Source organism: Sylvia atricapilla, chromosome 20 (genome assembly GCF_009819655.1).
Source record: "Sylvia atricapilla isolate bSylAtr1 chromosome 20, bSylAtr1.pri, whole genome shotgun sequence".
Taxonomy (NCBI): domain Eukaryota; kingdom Metazoa; phylum Chordata; class Aves; order Passeriformes; family Sylviidae; genus Sylvia; species Sylvia atricapilla.
Genome location: NC_089159.1, coordinates 9,771,612 through 9,790,547, shown reverse-complemented (window position 1 = coordinate 9,790,547; position 18,936 = coordinate 9,771,612). Strand labels below are relative to the sequence as shown.

At 49.8% G+C, this 18,936-nt stretch overlaps 2 protein-coding genes across 5 annotated transcripts in view; one reads left to right on the top strand and one right to left on the bottom strand.

Annotated features, from left to right (window-relative positions):
• The window catches only part of ACACA (acetyl-CoA carboxylase alpha), a 103,010-nt gene extending 97,129 nt beyond the window's left edge, over window positions 1-5,881 (top strand). For all 4 annotated transcript variants that reach the window (XM_066333557.1, XM_066333555.1, XM_066333554.1 and 1 more), the window contains 2 exons: window positions 3,111-3,247; window positions 3,765-5,881. In XM_066333557.1, the coding sequence (XP_066189654.1) occupies window positions 3,111-3,247; window positions 3,765-3,891 (264 nt within the window). In that variant the 3' untranslated portion in view covers window positions 3,892-5,881. The remainder of the gene's footprint in view (window positions 1-3,110; window positions 3,248-3,764) is intronic.
• Window positions 5,882-8,373: 2,492 nt separating this feature from the next.
• Window positions 8,374-18,936, bottom strand: part of AATF (apoptosis antagonizing transcription factor) — a 38,405-nt gene continuing 27,842 nt past the window's right edge. The window contains exons 11-12 of the mRNA XM_066333560.1: window positions 18,632-18,703; window positions 8,374-9,276 (exon numbers count right to left, since the gene is read on the bottom strand). Of these exons, the coding sequence (XP_066189657.1) occupies window positions 9,213-9,276; window positions 18,632-18,703 (136 nt within the window). The 3' untranslated portion in view covers window positions 8,374-9,212. The remainder of the gene's footprint in view (window positions 9,277-18,631; window positions 18,704-18,936) is intronic.

Here is an 18,936-nt window from a genome sequence, read left to right as displayed (position 1 = left end):
TCCTTGGGGAGTTGGGCTCTGGAGGAAGGGAAAGCTCTGGAGGTGCTCTGGGCTTGGGTTTGGTACAAGCCTTCAATCTTAGTATTGTATTTTATTTTACTTTATTTTATTCTATTCTATTCTATTCTATTCTATTCTATTCTATTCTATTCTATTCTATTCTATTCTATTCTATATTATTCTATTTTATTCTATTCTATTCTATTTTATTCTATTTTATTTTTTATTTTGCTTTATTTTATTTTTTTGTTATTATTTTATTTTTTATTATTTTGCTGTTTTTTAATTATTTTTGTTTTATTTTTTTACTTTTTAATTTTTTTATTCTATTCTATTTTATTCTGTTCGATTCTATTCTATTTTACTTTATAAGTTCTACTCTATTTTACTTTATTTTATTTATTTAATTATTTTATTTTTTAATGCTACTTTATTTTATTTTATTTTATTTTTATTCTGTTTTATTTTATTTTATTCTATTTTCTTCTGTTCTATTTTATTCTATTTTTATTTAATCTAATTTTATTTCGCTTATTTGTATGTATTTATTTATTTCATTTTACTTTATTTATTTCCTTATTACGTTACTTTATTTAATTTTATTTCTTTCATTTATTTCTTTCATTTTGTCTTACTTCCTGTTACTTTATTTGACTTTATGTTACTCAATTCATTTTACACGACTCCATTTCCTTTATTATATTTTCCTTCATTTTATTTATTTTATTTTTATTTTATCTTTTTAAAAATTCTATTTTATTCCATTCTTGGGGTTTTTTTTTTTTTTTTTTTTTTTAATTCTAATTTTTTTTTTTTTTCCATCCCGTGTTTAAAGTCCCCAACCCCCAGGGGTTCCAGGGAAGGGGGGACATTCTCTGGAGGGCAGCAGCCTTTCCAAGGTAGAGCCTGAGCTCTCCTAAAGCAGGCAGCTCGTTAGCTAATACATTACACCAATCAAGGAGAGTTATCTTAAGCCACAATTAATCTGCTCCCTGGCATATGTTGATAGGGAAGCATCATGCTGTTTCTTAATTAAAAGCAAACGGATTAAAAATGATTAATAAGAGTATTAAATATTCTCCTAAACTAAAAGCTTTGGGATTCTTGGGTAAATGGAGCTTTACACAGGTCTGGAGCTTCCCGGGCTGGGTTTTTTTCCCCCTTTTCCCTGGAAGCTTCCTTTGTATGCAGGGAGTGGAGCTGCCTGGCAGGGCACAGGCAGGGAGTGAAAACCAGCGAGTTTCAAATCACAGTGAGGAGAGAAAAAACAATGGAATAAGCAAAATCTTGAAGTGACATCATTGGGCTGAGACAATCGGAGACGTCGTGTGAAAGGGAATGAAATAATCCTGGGGGTTCTGAGGTGTGTCAGGAGCTGGGCTGGGCTCTGAACCCGAAATTCCTCCCTGTGAGAGTGGGCAGGGCTGGCACAGGGTGCCCAGAGCAGCTCTGGCTGCCCCTGGAGCCCTGGGAGTGTCCAAGGCCAGGCTGGGGCTGGGAGCAGCCGGGGAAAATGGGAATTGTCCCCTCTGCACAAAGCCCTGACAGGAGGGGACAGCCAGGGACAGGGAGAGCAGGACAGGGAACGGCTCAGGCTGGGCCAGGGGAGGGCCAGGTGGGACACTGGGGAAATTCCTCCATGGAAAGGGAAATTTCACCCCTGGAAAGGGAAATTTAATCCCTGGAAAGGGCAGTTCCTCCATGGAAAGGAGAATTCCTCCATGGAAAGGAGAATTCCTCCATGGAAAGGGAAATTCCTCCCTGGAAAGGGAAATTTCATCCCTGGAAAGGGCAGTTCCTCCATGGAAAAGGCAATTCCTCCATGGAAAGGGAAATTCCTCCATGGAAAGGAGAATTCCTGCCTGGAGAGGGCAATTCCTCCGTGTTTAGGGCAATTCCTCCATGGAAAGGAGAATTCCTCCATGGAAAGGAAAATTCCTCCCTGGAAAGGGCAATTCCTCCATGGAAAGGGCAATTCCTGCCTGGAAAAGGCAATTCCTCCCTGGAAAGGAGAATTCCTCCATGGAAAAGGCAATTCCTCCCCGGAAAGGGCAATTCCTCCCCGGAAAAGGCAATTCCTGCCCGGAAAAGGCAATTCCTGCCCGGAAAAGGCAATTCCTGCCCGGAAAGGGCAGCCCAGCCCTGGCCCAGCCGCCCGGGGCAGTGCAGAGTCCCCATCCCTGCAGGGATTTAGGAGCTGTGTGCATGTGGCACTTGGGGACACGGTCAGGGGGCGTGGCCTTGGCACTCCTGGGGCAGTGGATGGACTCGATGATCCCAGAGGTTTTCCCAGCCCTGAGGACTCTGTGGCTCCCTGCTTCTGTGTCCCAAAGGTTCTGGCAGCAGCGGGGGCTGCTCAGGGAGGTGCCACCACGGTGTCACCGCCCCCAGCTCATTGTCATTCTGCCTTTGACTTGGTTAGCGATAACAGAGAAGGATAGTGCACCTTTAAATGAGGAGCTTTGTGTTTAATTACCCAAATAAAATGACATAAATATGAATGAGTGCTAATGGCAGTACTTGCTTTTCCGGAAACCATTAACAAAATGATTCTTAAATGATTTGTAAAGAAAATGAGAGGAGAGGAGAGAAGGCTGTTAGGGGCTCACACACTCCTGAGTTATTACACAGCCAACTATCAGCAAACATCAGGTGAAATGATCTTGTGAAAGGCATAAAGGGGGTTGTGCCTGAGGCTTCCAGACACCCCGAGCTGCTGTGGCCTGCCCCAGGATGGCTGGGGACACCAGCACAGGGACAGGCTGCGGGTGATGTCCCTGTGTCACAGGTCCCCTGATGATTTAGGGGAGAATCCCCAGAGCAGAATCTCAGGTCAGCCACGTTCCAGCAGAACTGGGGAGCTGATAACCAGGGAAATGGATTTATCTGGGACAGCTCCTTCTCTGCAGCACTCACCAAACACCTCCTTGGTCGCTTTTGGTCACATTTTTATGGCGGGATGCAAAAGAAATAACGAACCTTTGGGCTTGTGCTGAGTGCTCGGTGTGTTTGTGGGGGTCCCCAGCCAGATGTGCCCCCCACAGCTGCCCCCCAGAGCCGTGGGGAGCGGGCAGGGCTGGGCCCAGGCTGAGCTGGGGCATTTTTGGCAGGGTTACCTGTGGGACAGCAACAAGGACCTGGTGGAGTGGCTGGAGAAGCAGCTGACGGAGGAGGAGGGCGTTCGCTCCGTGGTGGAGGAGAACATCAAATACATCTCCAGGGATTATGTGCTCAAGCAGATCCGGAGGTGAGAGCGGGGAGGGGATTTGGGTGGGCTCAGGGATTCCTGCCCTCTGCCACCCATGGCCACACGCTCAGGATCCCAGTCCCTGCGTGGTCCAGCCTGAAAAGTGTCCTGAGGGAACTCTGAGCTGCTCTAGCCCACCCAGGGCTGTGTCCCCCCACATTCCTGCCCCTGGAATTCCTGCTGGGAGCTGGGGGAAGCTCGGGAGCTGCCTCCTTCTGTCACTGTTAGGGACACAAAAGGACCAGCAGAAAGGTCAGCAGGAAAAAAAGCTCTTTATTTTTCTGACTCCAAAGTGTATATACACTTGGAGAAGAAGCCCAAAGGTTGGCTACACAGGCTGCCACCTCTTTGACTCCGTTGGTGACCATCACCATCATCTCCCAGAGGAGAAGCATGTAAACAGAACAGCCGAGTCCCGAAAGCACACACAGTTCTCTGGAAGCTGTGTGAGAACCCACCACAAGCAGTGAGAGGCAGGAGTCCTGGGGCACATCCCTCACCTCTGTCCTCTCCGCAGCCTGGTGCAGGCCAACCCCGAGGTTGCCATGGATTCCATTGTGCACATGACCCAGCACATCTCCCCCACGCAGCGAGCCGAGGTCGTGCGGATCCTCTCCACAATGGACTCTTCTTCTTCCACGTAAGAGCCTCTGCTCCCAGCCCGCGGCCGGGAGGAGCCGGAGCCGGGAATCGGGACTCGCCCTTTGCACCGCCACGGGGAGGCTCAGGGAACGCTGCTGCAAGGGACACTTCTGTCTTTTTTCCAATCAGACTGAACCAGAGGAAGCGTTGTCCTTTGGCCAAGGGACACGAGGGAAATGTATAAAGCACAGGCGCCCTGCGGAGCCGAGTCCCCTCTTGTCCTCCTGTCCCTTATTTATTGAACGGAGCGGCGCTGGGAGCTCCGGAACCGCGAGGCCTTGGCGTGGCAGGGACACCCCTGTCCTTGCAGGGACACCCCTGTCCTTACAGGGAAACCCCTGTCCCTGCAGGGACACCCTGCCCTCCTCTCCTGTCCCCCCCGTGCCCGGCAGCAGCAGCAGCTCCGTGCTGACAAGTGCCAATGTCTCCCTGTCCCCTCTCCCCTGGCTCTGTCACTGGTGATTCGTGTGTCACCCACCCTCCGTCAGCCGTGATTTGATTCCTGTGTCCCACGTCTGTCTTGTCTCGTAGGTAGAGGACAAACCTTTAGCTGCTGTGGCCAGGGCTGTCCCCGTGCCCCCAGGAGGCTCCCCAGGGCTGTGAAGGTTTTTTTTGGGGGGAGGTGGGCAGGATTTGGGGGGCTGAAGCCCCCTCGCTTTGCCTTTGTGCCCAATTCCTTTAGGACAGGCTGGGAATTGTGGGCAAGGCCATTCTGGGAGGAGGCCCCGAGACCAAAGTGCAGCTGCTCAGCATTTCTGCTCCCCCTTCCCTGATGCTCTCGGGGATAACGGGTGGGGCAGCCCCACTGTGTGTCCCTGCTGTAAGTGCTCGTCCCTTTCCTGGGGGCAGAGGACAAAGGACAGAGCCAAACCCCCTCAGTGGGGTTGGAAGTGCAGGAGGAAATCTCAACCTGAGGATCTGAGGAGAGCTTTTTCTTCATCATCCTGCCCTGCCCCAGAGCTGCCTGTGCTTGGCTGGGGAGGGGCCACCCTTACCTGGGAATGTGAAAAAAAAAATTGGGTTTGGTATGTCATTCCAAAGGCCAGGAGGATTTGGGTGGCAGGTAAGTGCAGGAAGGGGTGGCAGCTGCCCAGGTCCCTCCCCAACTTCTTTCTACACGTTTTTTATGTAACAAAAGCTCCGAGAAGCTGCAGGAGGGAAGCACAGCCCACCCCTCACACACAGCTCCTGTTCCGGAGCTGGGGCCGGGCTCACCAGTGATGGTCCTGGGTGGATTTCCCATTTGGCAGCCCCTCCTTTAGCACAGCAGGAAGGGCTGGCTGTCAGGAGAACGGTACATCAGAAGGGCTCTTCTTACGGGAGAATTAATCAACGATGCTGCCAGTGCCTCTCACCTCTCCTCCTTCCCTCCTGAAGTGCAATGCAGCCCTTCTGCCTGTGGTGCCAGTGACTGGAGGTGCCAGCCCGGGGTCGCTGCTCCCCTGCCACCTGCAGGACTTGCTTTTTCTTAATAGTTAAGAACCTTAATTTGATTCAAGAGATTTTTTTTTTCCCACTAGAGCCCCCCGAACAAGCCCCAAAGATGCTTTTTGCTTACGCCAGGGTGGGCTGCAGCAGGACACACAGACAGAGAATGTGTCAGCCAGGCAGGACCGGGACTTGTGGGGCTCCTCCCCTGTCACCAGGACGCCCCCGTGCTGGTGTCACCTGAGTCCCTTTCCCAGGTGGAATGGGAAGTGTCCACTGCCCTCTGCCACAGCCTCGTGCAGAGCAGCCCCCCAGTTCAGTGTCACAGCTGAATTTGGGGGTGAAGCAGCTCCAAAAAAACCAAACCCTGTTGGGTGACATCGGGGGCTGGCACTGGCCCTGGGGGCCTGGGGCGCTGTGGCAGCAGCACCTGAGCTGTCCCCAGGTGTGTGGGGGTCACTGGGTGGGGCAGGGTGAGGGAAAGCCCCTGGGTACGAACGGTTCTCGCTGGTGCTGAAGTATTTCACTTACCTCAATTTCTTTTAATAAAAAGAATGAATTACAGCTCTGCTGCTGTGAGTGGAATCTGTCACCCCCGTCCTGGGGGAGCTGGGCTTTGCCTGAGGCCAGGCCAGGGTTCTGTGGAACCCCTCCAGGTCAGCTGTGCCCTCACCTGAGCTCATCCCACAGCTCTGCCCCATCCCTGGTCCCCACTGTCCCCAAACCTGATGGTGCCCACTCCCCATTCCCACCCTCCAGCATTTATTGTCATCTTTAACCTCACAGGGAATGGGACAAACAGGGAAAAGCCCCAAACTCCAGTGGCTGCTGCTGAGGTGGGAGAACATCAGGCCCCTCTTCCCAGGGCTGTTTTATGGGCAGGGATGGTGGCACTGGGGCATCTTGGGGACCTTTTCCAGCCTCATCCTGTGCCCTGCTCAGCAGGAGCCTGCAGGGAAGGGCCCAGCAGGACTTTGGCTAAAGGATGTCCCCAGGAGCTGATCCACAAACACCCTTTGGAAAGGTGAGACTGAAATTTGCCCACCTGAACCACCACAGACAGTGCCAGCAGTTGATTTTTCACGTCTCTCAAACCAGAATCAGGAGAGTTAAAATTTGGGGGGGTGGTGAGGGGACAGACCCTACTGAACTCCAGCATCACATTTAAAACTCTTTAGCCTAAAATATCTCCATATTAAAATGCCAAGAAAAGACATACCAAAAGCTGTAAGCTCTCCAAAGCCCAAGATCAAAGTGCCATCATCTTTTAATGTAAACCTTTTGTTGCATCAACAGTCTTAAGAGGGATGAGAGACATCAAAATAAAAACTGAGACAAACTGGGGCTTTGTAGCTGTTTTTTGTTTTAGTCTCTCCTCTCAATTTGGGCCATGAAATAGGTCAGCTCCATTACTGATCAGCCTTCCCACAAATATTTAAAACAAATTGAATTGCACACCCAATACCCATCACAATTACGCCAGGCACAATAACTAAATTAGCAATTCAACAAAATAATTGGAAATGCGATTCTCTCCATTCCAGAGCCTCCCCCGGGGGTTTGGCCGATCTATGGGGGGAAAACTCTGCTTTACTAATTCTGCAGCTAATTAGAGACACACTTGTAAATGAAGTTGTTTGTCTGAAAGTTGAAATTCTTGGCTGTGGCGGGGTTGGGGGGAGAGGATTATCACAACCCTCTGTCCCTCCCTCTGCACACCCCAGTCCCCAAAACACCTGCGAGTGTTTTGCTAAGGTGGAATGCCCGTTTGTGGAGGTACTAATTAGCAGCTGTATCATGAATTAATAAAGAATTAATATGCTATATAGCGGGGAGGGGGGAGAGGGAAGATGGCACTGTTAACTGGCAGCATTAGGAAAACTTGCTGGAAATCACCTTGGTTCTTTCTGGGTGTCTGTGAAGGCTCGGGGAGCTGTGCCTGTGCTGGCCACTGTCACCCCGGGTCACAGAACCCCCTGTCCCTGCTGTCCCCAGGCTCTGCGAGGTGCCACCACCACACCAGAGCCTCTCCTGGCTGCTCCTCGGGGGTCACACTTTTCCTGCAGCATCCCCACATCAGCTACGGCTCCTTTTGCTGCCCTTTTCTTTCCTCCCCGGCAAGGTCAGAGCTGCTGCGGGGCCGCATGCCCCGGGCCGGGCTGTCCCCGTGTCCCCCGGGCCGTCCCCGTGTCCCCCGGCCCAGGTGGTGGCAGGGATGGGGACGGGGAAAGCGCCTGCTTAAACACTGATAAGTGAATTCAAAAGCGCTGCTCAGCGCGGCTCGGGCTCTTATCTCCTCGAACAATACCGGCGAGAAGTTATCACATTTTAAAGTGCTTCGTATTACCCTTTTAACATTACAGCCAGAACGGGAACAGGGAGAAAAATAAACCCATGGAGAGGCGCGGAGCTGCGGCTGCAGAGGACAAGGAGTGGTGACACTGGAGGGTGGCACAGACCGGGGCAGGGACAGCCCCAAAGCCAGCCATTCACTGCCTTGGTGCCTCCCAGAGCTGCAGGGGTTAAACCCAGCGGGTTTCGTGCTGTTGGTGACACAACCTCAGCTCCCACCAGGGTCCTGCCTGGTGTTGGGGACCTGGCGCTGATGGCACGTGGCACTGCCAGGAATTGTCCACGGGAGATGTTATCCCAAGAGATGGGGAGGCTGCTGTGTGCTGGAGCTGAGCTGAAGCGAGGCAGGGCTGCTCACCTGGCGCAGGTGACAAAGGCCAGCCTTTCCCTGTGCCCAGGGCTCGTTTCCCGGGGGGGCTTTGCCTGGGATGGGCTCTGCTGCATGTGGGGGGATTAAAATCCCATCAGGGCATCAGTGGGACCTGAAATCCGGGTGTTTTTCTGCCTGGACCAGAGAGCCTGGGAGGGAGAGAGGGCAGGGAAATCAATGCACTTCCCTGGGAGCTGCAGCACGGATTTATTCCCCCTGGAAGCTCTGTTCCACCCAGTGTCAATCCTCAGCTGGCCCTTGCTCTGCTTTCTGCAGGAAACCTGAGGGAGGGACCTGCTGGGGATCCTGCACGGATCACACCGGGACAAGCAGCTCACAAACCTCTTTAATTGCAGTGCCCAAAGCCCAGGCAAGGCCAGGAAAACTCTGTGGGACAAACCACGGCCATTAGAGGGATCAGTGACACCAGAGAAGCCCCGTTTCTGATTGATCAGGGCAGCTCCCAAATTCCCTTTATGGGGAATTTACTACAGCCCCCTCAGAGGAGTCACCTCTGTGCTGTGCTGGCATCCTGCCCGGGATGTCACAGCCGTGCTGGAGACACCCTGGCAAAGAACTGAGTGTGCAGGAGCAGGGCTGGGCTGGAAAAGTCCCCAGGATCTTCCCACAGCAGCAAAATCCTGCCACATCCCCGTGTCAGGGTCAGCAAATGTCCCTGTGTGTGTTCAACAAGCAGAATGTCAACTGGGAGCTCTGGAGCCTGCACAGGAGCACCTTGCCTCTGTTTTAAGGCCGTGTTAATTATGGAAATGACATTTAAATCCTCTTGCCTGCTGAAAAATGAAGTCACACGCTCCCAGTATGCAGCCAAGCACCAGAACAGGGCACTGAACCCCCAACCCAGCCCCCAAATCTCCAAGGTTTTAACCCAACCGTGGGGGGCACAGCTGCAGGAGGGGCTGGATTGTGTCCCTCCTCCCAGGCTGCAAAATCAAGGTCAGGAATTCAAAAGGAATAGTTAAAAATGGATTGTCTTTGGGAGGAAGCATTTCAGGCTGGACAGGGAGTGCTCAGCCCCCGATTTAACAGGGTTTGATGCTCCTTCAGGGAGGATTCCAGGGACAAACCAGAGGCTGGAGAGAGCTGGCTCAGCCTGAGGAGCAGCTGAGGGCAGAAGCAGCTGGGAGGGCACCAGGAGCTCAATCCCAGATCCTAATTCTGCTCCGTTTGTTCTCCGTTTGTGACTTTTCCAAACAGCGACCGATAAAGCTCCGTCCTGGAGGGGAAAAGGTGCAGAGGGAAAAGTTACTTCTCAAGGTCAAAATGGAATCAAAAGGCTGCCACAAATCCTCCACTCTTTCAGTAGGGAAGGCCTCATGTAATTAAAAATACATTTGAGAATCTTTATTAATAAATACAGGCAGAGGGGGGAACTTGTGTGAGCCCAATCCCAGGCAGGACAGAAATATGGAAATATGGAAATATTCCAGAGTGGCTGGATATTGGATCTCCAGAGAATGAGGGTTTCTATAAGTTTGCCCTTTACAGACAGGCTCTTCAAGTAAGAAAACAAGATTGAATATTTTAATAGGATGTACGGGGCCGTGAGGAGGATTCAATCACACAGCCAACGTGGGGCTGTAATTTAGTTTTCATACATTTTCTTGGACAGTACTTGACAAACAATGAAAATGACCCAGCAACAAGATTCCAATTAATATCCCATGTGCAGCAATTCTGATAACAGGAGCAAATTTCCCTTAAAAAAAAAAAAAAAAAAAAAAAGTGGGCTGGTGTTATTTATCTTTAATTTTAGAGAACAGGAGCTGGGGGAAAGGAAAGGAGGGATCCTTATAAACCAGGCATTTCTGGGCATGGAGGGAGGGAAAAGCAAGGGAAAAGCTGGATTTTCCCTGACTGCAGTTCCTAAAGGCTCTTGGCTGCACACCTGGAGGGGAGTGTTGGGTACAGGGATGGGATTTCCCATTCCAAGCACAGCAAGATTTGGGTTTGGGCCCTGGCCCTGCTTCATGGGAGGGTTCCCTGTCAGCTCCCAAAGCAGCAATTAATTCCATGTTCAACAGTGATGGCAGAAAAACTTCCCCAGGAGGGGAAGGAAGGAAATCCCAGTGCCAGCAGTGCAGGATGGACAGACAAGGGTTTGTCCTGCCTGCAGGGAACAGCCCCAAACCCTCCTCAAAAAGCACCCTAAAGGCATTTGGGGCCTTGCTCCTCTCTCCAGGCTCTTCTCCCTTCCACACTGATTTATTTTTTCCATCCCCAGGAATGCGAGGGAGCTCAAAACCAACATTTTGCACATTTTGGGGAACCCCAGGGGAATCTGAATTAGGAGAGAGCAAAGCTGTGTGTGCCTCATGAGCAGCTGAACCCCAAAAGTGCTGCTCTGCAGCCTGCCTTGGCCTTTCCCACTGGGGGAGCACCCAGGAGGAGAATTATTCAGGTTTTTTGTCTTTGTTTTTGTGGGTTTGAGGCTCTCCTGTGAGTGCAGGAGTTCAGGGATCGATGCTGAATTTGCTCCAATCCCACAGATTTTAAATAAACAGCCATTTTTCAAGCAAGCAGGGCCCCGGGGAGATTTCAGGGGAGAATTTGTCTTTGCTGGCAGAGCAATGTTTGCTGGCACTGACAGGCTGTGACATGGAAACTCCAGGTTTTGGGGTCAGGGGGATTCCCTCATCCTGGCAAAAGGAATGGGATGGAGCAAAACCTCAGTGGATTTGTCTGGGTAAGGACACAGCAGGCACAGACAGAAATCAGATAACCCCAGCACCCCCAAAACAGGGCAAATACTTCACCCTGAAAAGAAACTATAAAAGAACCCAACCCTTTTTTCTCCCCCCTCTCCTCATCAGCCAGGCTCCTTTTCTTTTCCAGCCTCTCCCCTCAGCAGGATTTACCCATGCAGAGAGTAAAACTCATCAATCCTCCAGGTTTAACCTTGTCTGTGTTTCAATTCACCAGGGTAAGTGCAGATTTTAATACTTTCAGCCCCCTTAAGGCTATGCATAATGAACTTGGATTTTTTTTTTTTTTTTTTTTTTTTTGGTTAAAAAAAATATAAAAATTTCTCTCCTCCACCCACAGATATTGAACATCAGACTTGAGCCAGTGGGTTGAAACAGCCAGTGCTACCTGGAGCTGGGGGAAAGGTGACTTTAGCACAAGGAGGTTCTGCAGGCAGAGGAATAACCTGGGCAGGTAATTAACACCACTTCCACCTCAGGTACAGCCAGAGCAGGTCGATACAGGGGTCTTCCCTGAATTAAAATTTAACTTACCCTTTATTGCAACCCACAAAAGCAAGTAATGAGCACTAACATTTTTATTTCTTTTAAACTGTCATTTAGGCTGTAGAGGGGATAATTACCTCTTTCCACTGTAGTAAGGTTTTATCACCCTTAGTGAGGCATTTTCTAATTTAATATTTTTACTGTATTATCATAAAACCTGTTTCTGGAAAAAATGATCAGGAACCACACAGCCATTTGCCATAAAACATGTGTGTGTAAGTACCTTGGCTTAATTATTTATGCATCTCTTCCAGAGGATGGCACGTGGCACCTCCTCACCCGGACACTGCTGCTTCCAGGTCAACAATATCATTTTTAAAAATTAAATAAAAGCTGCTACAGCCAGTCCAGGTGGTGAGAGTGGTTCTCCCCTCTCCAAATCCCAGGTGTTGTTGCTACTACAGACATTTTTTAGGCACAACAGAGAGAAAGCAGCGCCCTGGGTGAATATTAATAGCTGCAGCACATTTCAGAAATCTCTGGGAAGCATCAAAATAGAAATGACAAAAGCTCTCAGCAGATCCCCAGGAATCTCCTCTGTCCCTTTGCAGCAGCACCAAACACTCCAAGGGGGAACCAAACCTGTGCCTGCACATGGGAGAGGAGCAGCCAGTGCTGTGTAATTACAGTCATGTTATTTCCTTTTTTATTTTTTTTAATATAGTTCTGTAAACCACTAAAAGAACAATTTTAAGGGGGAAAATTCAGTTTCTAGGGGGTGGGTTTTGTATTAAAATAGCAACAGTGCTCCAGTCACTGCTGTGCTCTTTAGTAAAAATACCCTCCAAGCAATTTCTCTGCCTTTTCCCAAGTACCTTTTACTTCTTCTCTTCCTCTACCCAAAAAAAGAAGATAATTTAGAATATGCCACAAGCAGTACTGAAATGAGTATATCCCCCATTCCTACTGCCATCCTCCACCGGGAACTATGAATTTTTAATTCACAAAAACTGCAAAAGAAGATGGAACATAAAAACCCGTAGAAAACGCAGCTCCTGATAGAAACTGAAGTTGGCTGATGATTTCCTTAGAAAACTTTCTGTCTGTCCCAGACTGGCTCAGCTGGTCAGAGCAGCTGGTCACACCGAATCTGGGGGTTCAGCCCATGGATGGATCATTCACTGAAGAATTGGACTTGATGATCCATCTGGGTCTCTTTCAGCTTGGAATATTTTGTGAAATGTTTTGTCCAGTGGTGTGAAATTCAGATTAAAGTGCCCACCAAGCAGAGCAGGGACCAGGAAGACAAAACAAAGCTGAAGCCTTACATTTCTCAATAAAAATGAGTATTTCTCTTAAAAAATGAAATGAAAGGAGCAGGAATTCCATTGGTGTGCTCAGTGCCAGTGGATTTTACCCCATTCCAAATCCCACGTATTGCTGCTCCACACCAGGAAGGACAAACAGGATGAAACCATTTATTCCCAGTTTCTACCCACTCCCCAGTCAAAGCCTAAAGCCAGGAGGGATGTGCTGAGCATTCCCACACCTCCCAGCACACATTCCCTGCTCCAGCATTCCCAGCTGGGATCACTGGGACGGGGTTCAAGGGGCTGTGGAGCTGCTGCAGCCCCAGGAGGTGGCACTCACCCTCTTCCCAAAATTCCAGCCATAAATCCCTGGCCAGAGCCCACCCAGCTCCTGGAGGGGGCTCACAAAGGGCTCCTGCAATTGCCTCCCTCCCAGGCAGCTCAGGATTGGGTCCTCTGTGCCCCTGCAGATGCTTTTAGCCCCACGGCTTTAAATCACGGGAGGTGACGTGTGACCTCTGGCCTGTCCCCTGAGAGCAGGCACAGGGTTTATAAATGTTTCAGAGCGCTGGTTCTGGCCCCAGACAAAGGCACAGTGCACATCTGGAGGGGCTGGATGTGGGGATGGGCTGGGGAGAGGGGGACAGCAGAGAGGTGGAGCCCAGGGCACTGTCCCCATAACCAGCCCTGGGGTTTATCCCTGCCACCAATTCCAACATTCCCCTCCAGCAGCACTCAGCCCTGAGCTCAGCTCACAGACACGGAGCAGAGGTGGGACCTCTCTCATCCTGGTTTTGGTCCCATTTTCACAGGAGCTTTTGCAGCACAAAGCACACAAGATGCAGACACCTCCAGGCTGCTCCACTGGCTTGTGTTGCAGCAGCTCTGATTTCCCCAGGAAATCCATCAAGTGCTGCCTTCCCAGGCTGGTTTGGGATGGCTCTTTGAGCAGGGCAGGCTCTGGGAGGCTGCTGGGAAGTGCCCTGTGCAGAGGGAACCATTCTTTGTGCTCCTCATATTCCGAGGACGATTTCCCTCCTTCACAGCTTGCCTATTTTATAACAGATTTGATGCAGGAGAAGACAAATTGTCTCACAAAGGAAAAACGACAAATCATCTCGCAGCCTTTAACAGGTTATTTTTTTTTCCCCTCCTTTAAGAGGGAAATTTCCATACCAGAGGCGCCTGTCCCCTTGCCAGGGATGTCAAACATCAGCTGTGGGGACACGATGATTCCAGCCCAGAGCCACCAGCTGGGTCACACCTCACACTGGCAGCTGAAGCCACAGAGCCCCTGCTGCAGCAGCAGCCCTTCCAAAAGCCCTGCACTGCACCTCCAGGGGCTGACCCAGCCACAGGCTGGGGGCTTTAAATAAAACAAAAAATCAGGCACTAAGAGAAGAAACTTCAAGGGAAGGTGGGACAGGGCTTGGAGCAACCTGGGGCAGTGGAAGGTGGATGGGCTTTAATTAAAACAAGCCAAGCTGGGAGTCTGGGGTTCTGTGGTACCTCAGGATCAATCCCAGCAGGTTTAGTTTCCCAGGATAATGTTTTTCCTTTGGCTCCAGACTGCCCTCCACGCTCCTGTTCCTCCCTTTGTTTCCTAAAGCACAGCCAAAGCAGGATCCTCTCTTCCAGGCTGTGCCTGGACAAACTTGGAGGCATTTTCCTCACACCAGCAGGGTCAGTGGGGTTTGGGCTGTGCAGCACAGGAGCTGCTGGCCCAGTTCTTCCAGCAGGAAGGGCTTTGCTTCCTCCCAGGAGTTCTGTGGTGCTGAACACCCTGGATTGACAATCGCCGAGCCCAAATTCCTCCATTAATCTGCTCTCGTGGTGTTTTAATACCCCAAGCACAAAGTCAGCCAAGTTAAAGGCTGGTATCTCACCAACCTTTTTTTTTTTAATTTTTTTTTTATTAAACTCTTATGTCATATAAGTAAATTAATCTTTTAATACCAGGATTTCCTGCTACATACCCCCCTCTGCTTGCAGCAAGACACTCTGTGACAAAGCAACTGCACTAAAGGGAGAATGCTGATTGGGAAAATGCACAGGATCCAAGGGAAAGGCTCTAATCCAAACCTCACTGGCAGCTGGATAATCTGGGTGTTAATTCAGCCTCCCAGCAGGCAGCACTCAGCTCCTGCACTGGGCTGGAGGCTCCTGTGCCTCGCAGCATCCTGGGGTCAGGGGGTTCATTTCCTGCCCTTGGATGTGGGATTTAAGGAAGTGATTCCCACCTCAGGGTGTGGTGACGCTGCATGGCCTGACACAGTCCCATCAGAGCCACCTTCATCCCTCTGATTCAGCTCATAAAGGATGCAAATTCCTCCTCCCTAACGAGGATCCATTTGCCGAGGCACAAACCGACCTACAGAAAATGGGATCTGTTCCCCCTCCTTCCCCCAGCTGTAAATCCCCATCTGGAATTCCAGCGTGTCCCTGGTGTCCTGCCTGACTTTCCTGCAGAAAAGGCTCCCTGAGGCTCCTGCAGAGCCCTGGGTGCCACGTTTAATGATGATGTATGGGTGCCCTTCCCCTCGGGGGGGTGTGGGGAGGGGTCACACGTGTGACACCGCCAGCCTGGGTATCAACAGCAAATTATAAACCATGTCAATCCCAGCTAATGCAAAGCTGTAATCCTCTTTAACAAGAGATCAAATCAGTGCCATGAGTTATGTTCATTCTGTAATCTGATAAGAAATAGAGTGAGCCTCTAATAAAAGAGTAATGAGAGCCCTTAATGATGCTGTTAAAAGGTAGCGCCAGTTAAAATATTGCTGTTGTTCCAGCTGATTAGATCACTGTTGCATATTTGCACAATCTTGTTTTACCTGTCACAATAACCTGAGTTGTCTTGGGAGATAAAGGTGTTTGGACCAAACATCTGTGTCCTTAGAGGATGTCTCTTCCTGCAAGTTACTGTCCTCCAGAGGTGAAATCAGGATGTTCATCAGGCTTTGCAGCAGTGTGACACAGCCCTGGCTGTGCAGAGTCTGTGCTCAGTCTCTGCTCCCCTCACACAGGGACAGGGCAGAGATCTGAGGGTTTGTGTGTCACAGCTGACAGACGGAGAGGATAAACCCCAAATGCTCTTCCAGGAGCACAGACTTCACCTGGGCTGGGAACTGGATCCACCCCAGGACTGGGAACACCTGCCCAGGGCCTGCAGGTCTCCAGGGGCATTCCAGGGGCAATCCTGAGCCTCAGCCTGCCCATAAATAAATAAATACATCCTGGCACAGGAGCTTTCTGCAAGGGTACACGTCTGACCTTCTAAAAGAGGAAGATGCCCCTTTCAGGGCAGTGACTGCACAGAAGGTCTGGGTTTAACCTCAGCTCCAGCCCAGTCCTGTGTGACATCTTCAGGAATTCCCTGAGGATCCTGCCTCAAGGATCTCTGGACCCAAAAGCCTGTGGAGAAAGGGGCTATCACCTCCCTGTGCCCCATTTCCCAAAGCAAAGACTGGCCTGCTCCCAGCTCTGCTGCACAAGGTGCCATGTCCTGATGGTGGCAAAAATCTATTTCAAGGGAAGTCCAAGAAGGGGGAAAACCACATGATGCCACCCTCAAACCCAGGAGAAAGCACAACCAACCTTGTCCTGCCCAAGCCAGCTCCTCTCTCCTCTGGACAACCCCCAGACCCCACTCCCAGCTTTGCCTTGGGGTTCCTTGTCCCAAGGCAGAGCATTTACACAGCAATGACCTTGGACCGATCAGAAAAACCTTGGCCCAAGAGGACAATAAATGTGTTAAAGTCTATAAACACAGACCCCAAGGTAACCATAAAAATCACTTCCCAGTGTATGTTTTAAAATACTGCCAGAGAGGGGTTAAAAAGGAGGAGGGCTGGAGGCCACCAGTGTCCCACACATCACAACATAAAATATGTGAGCACGAGGTTAAAGAGCCCTGCCCATGCTTGGGGTGCCTGGAAAATGGGCAAGGGGAAGATGAATTGCCTCCAGCAATGCTGTTCTCCAAACCAGCAGCAGGAGTGGCAGGGACGTTGACAAAGGCACTTATTTGACTTGTGTGGTTTTCTTTTCGAATTCAGGCTGTAAAATCTGCAGTGATCCCCCTTCTCCTGGCAGTGCTCAGGGATTTCTTTCCTTTCTGTTTGCACAGCCAAGGAAGAACCAGAACCACGGCACCACTCACTCACCTCCTGCCCTCTGCAGCACCCCCAAACCCACCCACTATTCAGTAAATATTCAGCTATTTACTGGCATTTTCCTGGTGTCTTCCTGCCCCTGTGGCCACTGGTAGAACTCAGAGGGAAAGCTCTGCCAGCTGTTTCTACACCCATTTTACACACAGCTCCCTGGCACTGGGAAATCTCTCCCACTACAGCACACTGGCCTGTTGTTCAGAGCTGTATAAATTCTGGGGTCATGCTTTTTAAGTGCCTGACCAGAAAAAAAAAATAAAATAAAACTGGCTCAGAGCACAGTCACATCTCTGTGAAATGCCCATGTGCATTCTCAATCCAGTAATTCACACTTGCAAACAAATAAAATTCCCTGCTTCTGCCACAAAGGGAAGCTGTTATCATTGCTGCTTCCCTCCCCAGGACACAGGCCTGGCCTCTTCTGTTTAATTCACCTGCAGATGTTGAATTCTTCTTGCCCTGTGTGGTCCAGCTGAGTGCTGGACAGAGATCCTGTGGCTCGTGCCAAGGGCAGGGGAATTTTAAGCAGAGAGGTGAGCTGACCCCCAGAGAGAGTGGCTCTGATTTTCAAACAAATCACTGAGAGCAGCAGATCTCTTCATCTGGGGAAAGCTGAACCAAAACACCTACAAAAAGGCTGATTTTCAGACACCCACTGCAGTGTTTTGGATGTGTTCTGTGTATGAGTGCAAATACAAATGGTGTGAACTGGGGAGGAAGACAAAAAATAACTCCCAGCTTTTCACAAGAATTCCCACTCAAAGGTGCAAGGGCTGCTGCAAAGAGGAAGCAAGAACCTGTTCCCACCTGGTCCTAAATTACAGCAGAGGGAAATTGAAGCTAAACATCAGGACTACATGGCTTGGAGCCTTTTTGTCATTTTCACCACATTTTTGTCACCACATTTCTTTCTGTGGTGAGAGGATCCAAACAATACTGAAAAAACACAGCAGTTGGGCTTTGCTCTCATTTGAAAAAAAAAAAAAAAGAGAGAGGGAAAATAACCAGAGTAAAGCAACTCTGAGAAAGATGCACTGATGAACCAGCACAGGTCCCATGGACACAAAACTTCTCATCCATAAGTCCCTGCAATCCCCCAAAAGGCAGCAGCAAAAGAGCAGCAGGTATTTGGTTTCCATTTCACAAACAGACAAATGACATCTCTCCCTCACAAAGCACAAACATGTTCCACAACCCAGGGGAAAGATGTTTCTCAAGCTTTTTCCATCCATTCACTGGAAAAAATTATTCCACCTCCTTCTCACAAAGAGCTCAGCTTCTGGAGATTTGGGTTTAAAGTGTTCTGCTGAAGAAATACGGGTGGAGATGTGGGGGAGCTGTCTGGTAATCATGCATAAAACTTCACTGGTGTTTCTTTTACTAATTCCCACATTAAAACATTACAGCCTCCCAATAAAATTCTTTACTCCTTAAATAGAGATAAACACAAGCAACATAAAAGTCTGGAGTGAATCTTGAGAGAACTATTGCAGTCATTAACTCAGCTAAGAATGTGCACATTAACCAGAACAGAGAAGTTGCCACTTCTGTTAGAAGTTCTGATTCTACCTGAAGACACCAGGTATATTTCCAAACTATGTGTATTTCCAAACTAATTCCACAAACCAGGGAAAATTCAAAATGGGAGGAGTTTCTACAGCAGGAATCAAAGGGTAGGTGCTGAGATTTATGACAACTCCTTGTTTGGTGTCACAGTAATTACAGAGTGAAAGCTCAGCCAGGCTGCCAGGACAGATGTGACCAAGACACCCAGGCTATGACGCCAGTGACAAATGGGGAACTGATAAGAAGGAATGGAGAGGGTGACAGGCTGAAGAACAGGTCAATACCACACTGTCATGGAGCCATTTGAGAAACATAATTAATCTCTTACTCACCTGGCATCATCATTCATCGTGCAGTGGTCAATAGGTGCCATGAAGCTCACCAGCTTGCTGTGGACGTGGTACCTGAGGAGAGCAGCAGGCAGCACATCAGGGACTGCTCACATCAGGGCAGTGCTGCAGGCCTGAGCAGGAGCAGCCCAGCTCCCACAGGAAAAGCTTTCCTGGGGGCTCATCCCTAAGGAGTCACGAGCTGCAGCTGCCAATTGTCCCTCCCTTCTCACAACGGGAATGATCAGGTGATAAAATGAACCGAGTAACTGCAAATCCTTCCTCAGCCCAGCAAAGGAGAGGGCAGC